This window comes from Mucor mucedo (genome assembly GCF_025094135.1).
Source record: "Mucor mucedo strain NRRL 3635 chromosome Unknown EV154scaffold_225, whole genome shotgun sequence".
In the NCBI taxonomy this organism is placed as follows: Eukaryota; Fungi; Mucoromycota; class Mucoromycetes; order Mucorales; family Mucoraceae; genus Mucor; species Mucor mucedo.
Genome location: NW_026252509.1, coordinates 20,285 through 30,536, shown reverse-complemented (window position 1 = coordinate 30,536; position 10,252 = coordinate 20,285). Strand labels below are relative to the sequence as shown.

At 39.2% G+C, this 10,252-nt stretch overlaps 2 protein-coding genes across 2 annotated transcripts; both read left to right on the top strand.

Moving 5' to 3' along the window:
* Positions 1 to 4,874: 4,874 nt before the first annotated feature.
* Positions 4,875 to 5,596, top strand: EV154DRAFT_571379 (uncharacterized protein; the record flags this gene model as incomplete). Its single annotated transcript, XM_051606262.1, has 2 exons — positions 4,875 to 5,187; positions 5,376 to 5,596. The coding sequence occupies 2 exons, from the start codon at positions 4,875 to 4,877 to the stop codon at positions 5,594 to 5,596; spliced, it is 534 nt and encodes a 177-aa protein (XP_051450775.1).
* Positions 5,597 to 7,755: 2,159 nt separating this feature from the next.
* Positions 7,756 to 9,330, top strand: EV154DRAFT_488144 (uncharacterized protein; the record flags this gene model as incomplete). The annotated part of the gene is made up of 6 exons (XM_051599065.1): positions 7,756 to 7,821; positions 8,033 to 8,197; positions 8,339 to 8,452; positions 8,516 to 8,637; positions 8,697 to 8,994; positions 9,088 to 9,330. The coding sequence occupies 6 exons, from the start codon at positions 7,756 to 7,758 to the stop codon at positions 9,328 to 9,330; spliced, it is 1,008 nt and encodes a 335-aa protein (XP_051450774.1).
* Between the last annotated feature and the right edge of the window lie 922 nt (positions 9,331 to 10,252).

Sequence of the window (10,252 nt, the reverse complement as noted above, 5' to 3'; positions counted from 1 at the left end):
TCTACTAGAATCAAGAGTTATGGCGTTAAATGCTACTGCAATTTCTCGAGGACATAACGCAATATCTGTAATCAAGTCACTATACCAGAACCCAATTGGGCGATTTATTAAAAAACGTCATTGGACAGTGTGGATTAGCTTATTCTTGTTACTAGTTTGCAAACTGAATGACCTTGTACATTATACTAGAAGGCAGGGTATTTATAGTTATTTCGATTTGTAGTTTAAACGGTTATCTAATAGTTAGTGAAGGTACCATTGGGTGGTATAATACATGTCCGATGGTGCCTTAAATTTAAGCAATCATTGCTTTTATGATTGGATTGATTTGTAAACAATGAGCTAGTCTTATTTTTCTGTCAGAATTGAGAGGACGATCGTTCTGAGAAATCTTAAGTCAAACTGAGTTCCAAAGTAGTAACTCAGTTTTTATCCCTGATGTTCCTTTTTTTTGTGATATTGTATTTGGTATGTGATTCAATAATGTGGGATCGACGATTTATATATTTTATTTTCTTATTTATAAGTGCGATTTTAGCACATTGCCTATCAAATCTTATATCATTCAGATAAATGAGGCTTTTTCAAAGCACAGCATACCGAACCATAGTGAAGGTCAAACGTTTTACCGAAACGAAGGTTTTGTTCGAAAACCCCTCGTGCCGTTTAATAATTCCTAATAAGTGTATCTGAATTATTTTGGTCATGCATAAATCACAAAAGACCACCCCCATATATTCCTTTACGCAAAAATGTTAAATTTAATATTTTTGGCTCGTGTTTTTTGCTTATAATACATGTTACGATCTGAAGCAGAATGCTGTTTACGAAGACGAGGAAGTTTGCTTATTCAAAAAAAGGGCTGTAACACAAGAAAACCAGTTGTCGGATTTGCATATATTTCGTTTTAACGAAACAGAACAACGATAAGTTATTGAAATTTTACATTAAAGTATAATCTCTCTTTACCTTTATCTCTTATACAGTAACTGTTATGACGTCTAGTTCTACAGCAACTGGCTTTCAATACGTCAACTTGCGTTCCATTTTTAGGTTAGGCTTATACTTTATGAAACTCTTACGTAGTTGTTTTGGGCACTTTTTTGAATTTAAGGGTTATGATACAATACCAGCGTCAATTTAAACGGTACTAAGATTGTTCTCAAGCAAAAAAAAATTTTCAGATCTGATCTAGGCTGCTCACATCGAACAAAATATATTGAGATTTTAAATAGGAGATGTACTAATATGGACAAGCTCCGTTTTTTTTTTTTTTTTTTTTAAAAATTTTTTTTTTTATAAATTTTTTTTTCTAAATTGAATTCTGTGAAAAATAATGTTGCCCATATTTTTTTATTATTAATTTACTGCTTAAAAATGAAAAAATCTGTGGGCATCGAATGTGAAGCCTCCAGAAATAAACGGTCATAAAATGGACTACTAAAAGGCCAAAAAACAAATTAAAATTTTTAGTACTGTTTCCTTACCTTAATTTTTTCTAAAATGAACAACCCTATCAATTTCCAATTCATTGAAGTGACACCTAATGGTGTAGCCTCTGGTAGCAACCGCTCGCATGCTACTACCGTCTCAGAAGAAGAAGAGGTTCCTGTCGTCGTTCCTGCTGCTGCCCCTGTTGCCCCTGCTGTACCTGCTGCCACTGCTACTGCCACTGCTGATGCCACTGCTGATGCCACGGATGCTGCTGCCACTGATGATGTTTCAGATATGAGCTACACTCGCTCCAACTGAAATTCTGCCAGTACCTTTGCTCTGATTGAGTTGTATGCTAGTTACAACAACCGGTTGGAGTCCACTCGTACTCTAGCTGAACGAAATGAGTTGAACCGTGTCATGTTGCACTCATTCAACACCAACACCAGCACCAATGGAAGAAGACCTTTGAGTGCATTGAAGTCTAAGTGGTCTGCTCTCTGTGCTGCTTTCAGACATCGAAATGACGGGTTCAATGCGACTGGTACGGCACCAATTGAAAACTGGGCTTACCATGATGCGATGGAGAACACCACCAGTGAGATGCCCACCGTGATCCCACCCACTGTGTATACCTCTCTTGCTGGAGAGACGGTTGATAATCGTGGTGAAGCTGTCGGTGCTAGACGAGGAAGAGCCGTCGAAGACGATGGTGCTGAGGAGGGTGTGACTCGTGGGGCTGCCAGTAGAAGTAGAGCGGTCAACCGAACGATCGAGCATCTGGTGACCTCGATGAATGAGATTGAGGCACGTCGTTTTGAGCGTGGAGAGCCTGAGCGTAGAACGTTCAATAATTACCTTGCTCGTTCGATAACGTTTTTTGGTCAGACGTTGGAGTCCATGGAGAGACGGGACCCGGTGCAGTCTCGCATCGCTGATCAGATGCAGGCCAGTCTGGATATCCAGCGCCAGATGCTGATGGTAATGAGAGGGGATTTTGGCCCAAGCAACAACAACAACAACAACAACAACAATAACGGGGCCAACAACAACAACAATGGCGCCTAAAACAACGTCGACGGTGCCAACAACAACAATGGTAGCAGCAGCAGCCATAGCACCTACCACAACATCGACGGTGCCAACAACAACAATGGTAGCAGCAGCAGCCGTAGCACCAGCAACAACAACGCCACCAGCTACAATGCGTTCAAAAACGGTGGCTACCATTACACCAACAACACCAGCCACTACTTCCGCCCTGATGTCAATGGTATTCCTGCAGCCTATGACTATCAGTTCAACAGTCCTTCTGCCAGCAGCACCAGCACCTACAACATCACCGACGCCAACAACACCAACACTAGCCACATCGTCGTCAACAGCACCCTCCCCAACAATACTGCCTCCACCCCCTCTGCCAATGACATGACGATCGATGGCAATGTCACGACGGTTTCTCCTGTTCCGTCAGACTTGCTTGAAATCACTTATCCTTCGTCCGATGAATATAAACCTCATAACATCGACTAAAATATAGTTGGCTTTTTTTTTCAATAATAAATTTGGGGTTTTTTTTAAAAACAATGTAGTACTTAACATATTTAAGGAAAAGCTGCATTAAAGATGCGCTTGCGGGCACTATTACCTATAACACTTGTATCACCCTGCCCTCCAACTACAAGACCAGCAGGCTCAAGAACCACACCATCGAAACCTAGCTCCCCTCTTGCCTTACATGTATTGTGTAGAATAGCACACGACCCGTTGATATCATTCATATCCAATTGATCATACACGTAAATATGGAATTGTGTAAATTTCCACCGATGAACGAACTGACCAAAAGTTCTTTCTTCTGGTTGAATGCGAATAGTTGAATAACCTCTTGCGCGGACCCTGGAGACATTCACTTTCAGGGAATGGTGTAACCAAATTGACAATGGTCGGATAGGCTGAATCACGTAGAAAATAAAATCCTTTAGGGAAATAATGCCCAGGATTGTTCAAGACCTTTCAGCTGATATCACTGGAATTATAGGCTGAGGCATGGTGACTTCTGCGTAGTGTATTCAAAGTAAATTAGTTTCCAACTCTCATCTTTATATTGTTCATTATTACCAGAGTATCCTACGCGAATTTAAGTAAACATACATGTATCGTCACAAACAGCGGTAAGTTTAATGGTGTAGCTGTTTTTTCTGTCACGGAACCCTGCTCCATAAGCAGCTGGAGTTTGTTTATGAATGGCGAAGTTTTTTCCATCAATAGCACCAATTGCATCAGGAATACTCACAACAGGACCTTTGTTGAATCCAGCAGATATAGCACCTACCATGGCTGAATTGGTAGGCCAATCGATCATATAGCCAAGCACATCCTTGATGGCCTTCACCGTACGCCTCGTGAAATTGGTATAGCTGCCATACGAAACACCATACAGGACATACATGTTTCTATAACCAAGATGACAATTGGCCAGTCTCAAAAGACAGGTAGCTATCTGGATGTAGATAGGAACGTGGTTTGGTGTCTTGAAATCAAATTCGGGATGGGTAGACAACCTGTTGACAAGCCAATTGAAAGATTCCGTTCACATTCGATATGTGGCACGGAAGCTATCTACTTGGTTTTCGTCGTCGTCGTTGAGGTTGGGATGTTGTACCTCCCAAAAAGTGTATCTTTCAGACACTCTTGTGGCACCCACACCGACAGTTCGCGTTCTGGTGATAATTGCCCCGGTCATAAACAAAGACAAGGAAGTAATAGCCATTCCAAATTCACTCGAGAAATCGGCAGCAAAAAAGTCGTACTGAAATTGCTGTTCTCTAAGCAAATGCACATTACTGACAGTAAGGTGCAACAAGTCTACAATTTCTTGATCCTCGGCTGCAATGCTTTCACTAAGTGCATAAAGAACAGTTTGTTGTTGTCTTAACATTTCGAAGAGGAGAAACATTTGTTGGCGAGTTTGAGAATTCATTGAGAAATTAAATCGAAACAGAGAAAACGAAAAAAGAAAAGGTAAAACAGGAACAAAAGAAAAAAAAAATCTTGCCGATATTTTAGTAAAATCGAATTGCAATAGTTCCAGGATAATATTTATTTTTATTTTTTTTATTTTTTTAAAAAACCGGTTTTGGAAAAAGATTGACCTTCAAAAAAAAAAAAAAAATTTAAAAAAAACGGCGCTTGTCTATATTAGTACATCTCCTATTTAAGATCTCAATATATTTTGTTCGATGTGAGCTGCCCTAATCTGAAGTGCGAAGTTACCTTCTATGGGATTTTGTGTAATAAAAACTTCAGTAAACTTCAGATAAAAAAAATCCATCTGAAGTCTACCGAAGTGATATAAAAAGAAATTTCCCATGATTTCTAATTTCACGAATATTATGCAATTTTTTTAAAAAAATCCAAACTTTCATAAAAACATTACCATGGAGCAACAAAATGTATTTAAACAAACGGAAAAGATTACTAAGAGACAGTATACCAAAGGTGGTATGTACCATATTGCAGAATTATATGGACGCTACTATTTGGGCATCAATACTCACAACAATATTTTGTCACCAAACAGAGTTCAAATCAACAATCAGCATTGGAAAGCGTTGACATTCTGTTACAACGAGCGCCAAGACCTCCTTCCCAACAATGAAGGTTATTTCAGGACCGACAAAGCTCTTCTCAAGAAATATGGTGCTATGAAAACAAAGTATCAGAACAAAAAGGAGACCAATACCTCCACCGGTTCGGGAGGTGGCCCATTTCTTGGGTACCTTCAATAAATGCATGATTATTTGCATAAGGACCCCCAGCTTCACCCAAAGGCCACCTATAGCTCCGTCAAAAGAGGTTATAGTGTTCGAAATGACGGGGAGAACAGGGATGATGTTGTCGTCTCCGAAGATTCTTGCCCCATCCCTCCGCATCAATAGGCGAACAAAAAAAGAAGAGGAAATCTGTCAAGGAAGAAAAGGAGCCAGCTCAAGTGAAGTCTAGAGTTGAAGCTTTGGAACAAATGAAGCAAATCACGGAAGGCATGACAAGCAAGCTCGAGGAGATTATGAGCAAGCCTCTTGTTGTTGAACACGTTGAATCTGAAGAGAAGAAGCAGTTTTACAAGACGTTCCTTGAATTGATGGAAAATGGTTTATAATAAATTTCATGTTAAATATTTTTTATTGAAACTAGTTCAAGAACGTGTTAACATACACGTTTAAACGATCTCGTCGTTGTCCTCCAGCAGTTCTTTCCAAAGGAGTGTTTGTTTCAAATGTTGCTGGACAATCACTTCCTGAAGCAAGTGACAACTCGACTAATTCTTCATCAGTTATACCAAAAGTATCATTAGCACTGATGCAAAAGTTATGCAAAATACAGCTGGTATTAACGAGTTGACCAAACGTAATTGGTCTTGGATGTACACATACTTCCAAAGTACTCTCCGTCGCTTCACAAGGATACCAAATGCTCTTCCAACAACCTGGCGCATTGCACTAAACTTGGCGTGGAATCTTGCTTTGTTGGGATGAAGATTGGATTCAAGATGAGAGTACGGCGTAATGGCATGGTAGCTCAATGGGTACGCCGAATCTCCCAGAATATACGCATCTTCGAAAAAGTACCTCTCAGGATTCAACAACATCTTTTTAGCGATATCGCTTTCGCTGAAAACGTGTGCGTTAAGACACCTTCCACTTTCACCGGCATACACATAACTGAAGTTGCATTCAGAAGTGACAGCAGCTGTTAAATTCACGGAGAGATTCGACTTACGATCACAATAGCTCTCGAACATTTCCTTTGGTCGGTGAATGACAATTAAGTTGCCATCAACAGCTCCAATGACATTTGGCAATCGTTTAATTGACAAATCATCCGGGTAAGGGAACTCGAAGCCGTGCTTTACCTCCCGGAATTCATCTTCGGTTGACAGCTATGAAATCAAGTGGCCCAATTGGTCATTTACTACCTCGAGAAACCTTTCCGTAAAATTGAAGACGGAGCCTTGGCCAAATGCCAAAGTTGCTCCCATTATTCTGTACCCGAAATGACAATTAGAAAAGCGCCAGAGAACAACTGCCACTTGCATGTACGTGGTTGAACTGTTATGCGCTTCCAAATCAAAAGCGGAATGTTGATCCAAAATTTCGATCAGTTGATTGAATGTTGCTTTTCTCATTCTATAGTGCGCCTTGTAGCTTTGAGTTTTGTCATCATCCCTCAAATTATTATGAGTAAAGGACCAGTATCCTTCGTTTTTAATGAGTCTAAAGTGGATAGGACTGGACTGGAGCACGTCTTCTTCGAACTGCGTAAACATTACTCTAGGAACTACGTTTGTTGTGGTCAATAAAATCTGGTGGTATTTTTCCATGACGATCTTCACAGATTCACATGTCAAGACATGTTCATCTTCTTCAAGTTTCTGAAGAAGAAGTGGCATATACTTTGCAATATAAAGCATCTTCTCTCTAGGAGGCTTCGTTATTTCAAGATTCATTTTTGTATAAATTTTTGTAAAAAAGGTACGATTTTGTATAGTAGTTTTAGTATTTTCAAAAAATAATTTATTGTTCCACGAAATAATTGATTTTATAATTGAAATGGCGAACTTCAGATCAGATCTGAATTTTTTTTTTTTGCTTCAGAACAACCTAACACTAAAAAAAATTGCTTTATCCTAATTAAACACTACTAGTATAGTGTAAATCCGTTGACAAGTAATTGAATTACGATATTGTCAAAAGTATTACCAAATACATGTTCGCTTCTATTTCTTAATTTAAACCAAAAATCCGATGAAAAGTGTAGTGAATTTCCCAAATACCCATTACAGCAGATACTTTTTAAAAACTAAATGTTTTGAAAAACACCGATAAAATGATCATTTACGTTCAGTCGTCGATGTTTTAAAAATATTATTAAATAATAAGCCAATCAAAGATTTTATATTTTTTTTGAAATGATCGTGCAAAAAGTTGCTAGTGAAACGAAAATTTTTAAAACCTATGATTGGCCAATTTTATTCTAAACTATGATTTTTTTAAAACTTCAATGACTGAGGACTCGTAATGAAGTTCCAAAATTGGCTCAAAGAACCACTTAACATTTCGCATTTTTTAACAGTTTTGTTATAGTGTTAATATATGCACAAAACAAAATTGTGAATTTCTCCGCCTTTGAATGATTTCGGTTTTCTGCGTTTGATAATTTTTGATGTGAATATTCAACCATTGCTAGTTTCGGGTGAGAAAAAAATATTGCATTCGAACGAAACGTATCGATGTATTAACTTTGGAACTACGAAGAGAAATGCCTGTACGCAACAACCTTCGACAAGAAGCTCGACTTGCAATGCCCAATTTATTTCTTTTGCTCGTATGAATATTGCCTTCAGCTTTGATATGAACAACAACGAAGAAGTCGTGTTCAAGCATTGCGAGAGTAACATCATCAAGATGCGAAAACTTTTACGTCTAGAAAGGATATTCCTTTGATAGTCCAATCACTTCATGATCTCGTGGAGAACAATTTGTCCTTGTCCCAGTAAAGGGACTTTTACTTTATCACTTCTTCCTTCGGGTTCAAGCAAGAATTTGAGGGTGGCTGCTGTCAAGAAATCTTGTCGACGATTATCGGTTGGTCCAAGGTCAGCCTAAAGAACACTAAGGTTGATCTTGGTATCAATTTCGCTACCACGGCTCTGTCTGGGGAACCCATGATATCGTTGGCAAGATCAGGAGCCATTAACAGCGTCGGCTACACTTTTGGTGCATAAAACACCAAAAGTGAATTAATGCCGATGGCTCTGACTGGCTTTGGTGGTCTTACAGCCACCAACAAATTCCGTACCAGCGATTAATGCTGCAAATTGATTGTATACAACGACATCAAGATACCATTCCTGTTTGGTCCTTCCGGATTCCATGGCTCTGTCTCGGATAGATGGGAAGCTAACCAAGTCCGGGCAGGGCTCCGCCAAGAAAATGGAAAGTACCTGAAAAACATGGTATGTATTATAAGAAACTAGTCACCACAATATATGCTCATAAGTTTTTTTTTTTATTATTAGGAATGGTATCAGACCCGCTTGCGTGAATCAGAAATGGAACAGTTCACCTTGCGGGTAGAACGTTGTTTTTTGGCTTCTGCCATAGCCAGCTCTTTCGTGACCAATTTTGTGGAAAAAAGCAAGTAAGTAAATTAAACTCTTAATTTTGATATTCGCCTAAACTAATCTTATCAAAAATTAGGGATACTCTCGGTGGCTCTGGGGGTGTTCATATCTGCCACCAAGAGTACCCCAACTACATCAGTTGTAGGTTGGCTTTTTTGAACGAGCTGGCTTTTAAGTTCGAAGGAAAACAGAACTTGCGGTCTCTGTCCGGTGTGGCGATGGTCTCCTTCTTGTTGAACTCCTTAATGCATCCTGGAAACTCGCCCAGGACGGCTGCGAAGAACTTTGGGAAGGCAAGAAGAAGCCAAAACAGCTGCCTTCTGTTTTTGAAGGATGCCTTTGTCTTGGTCGAAGGCGAAGTCGAGTACGATCATGTTTTTGACCGAACTCGGCTTTAAAAACTGTTCTACGACATCAATGTCATTGCTGATGTCGTAGAACCCGAAGACACCTCATTTGGTCTAGAGGTGGTTATTTCGACTGGTCGACCTGGTAATCTGACGACGAGGGCATATGGCCAAATCAAAAGCCCGGAGCTTCAAGAGGCTGGACGTACTTGTGTATGGGGTGAGACTTTTCCGGACGTAGATCGTCCAAATGTTAGAGACTTACATCTCCACGATACATCAAAGAGAAAAACCATGGAAATGTATGCGCTTGCGAAGAGCGTTATGGTTATGTACGGTCTGCGGTTTTTTGAGATCTTTTGAAAGGAATATTTTGAACTTCTCCCAAAAGGTTCCTTCCAGCCAGGTAAGATCTGTGATTTACGCATTCTGTCTTGGAGCGAAAATGTTCCCAACATTTTTGCACGAAATATTACTACCTAGAAAGTAAATAAGTCACTGTAATCTTTGATGTATTGTTTCTTGCCCTTGGTCACTCGCGAAGAATTTGGAAATCTGAATGCGGTTAAAAAGCAGGTCAACCTCTCGGACCCTCGTTGATCTCGCTTTGGATTTCGGTCAGCTTACCTGGAGCTGTATTTGAATTCATCGCTGAGATATGAAGAAGTCGTAGACGTTTCTGATGTTGATCACATTGCTATACGCTGAAAGAATTCCTGTTTCTTCCCCTTCTCACTTCTTGCGAAACGAGAAGGGATTTACATTCAAAAGGGTTTTGGATGAGAAGTTGGTTGGAGACACCGCCAACTTTAATATGTACCTGAAAAACCAAGTATATGCAGTGATTGATACCCAGGACAACCATGCAGGAAGATATAAGTTTATCAACAAAAAAAGAAAGATCTTTAATCCTAAGGCTTAAAGGTAACCAAAATACATGTTTGTCATCTTGAAAAAATCAATTTTTATCCACACTGTTTTTTTTCACCAGATATCTGTCCCACTTTTGTCTTCTTGTAAAATTTGTTTACCCTCTATGCTCGATATGATCGCTATGCCTATTTCCTCCATAACATTATTTTTTTGTCTACATTTTTGCTTGATGTACAATGTTAAAAGCTTTTATGATGTTTGGAATGTTAATTATTCTTAACTTCCCTGATTGCAAAATCACCTTTCACAGATTTTTGCAATTTTAGAGGAAGTACTAGTCCCTTTTTAAACTTGGTATACCTTCTATCTATGTCGATTAAAATTTAAAGAAACATTAAAAGCTGCAGTAAAG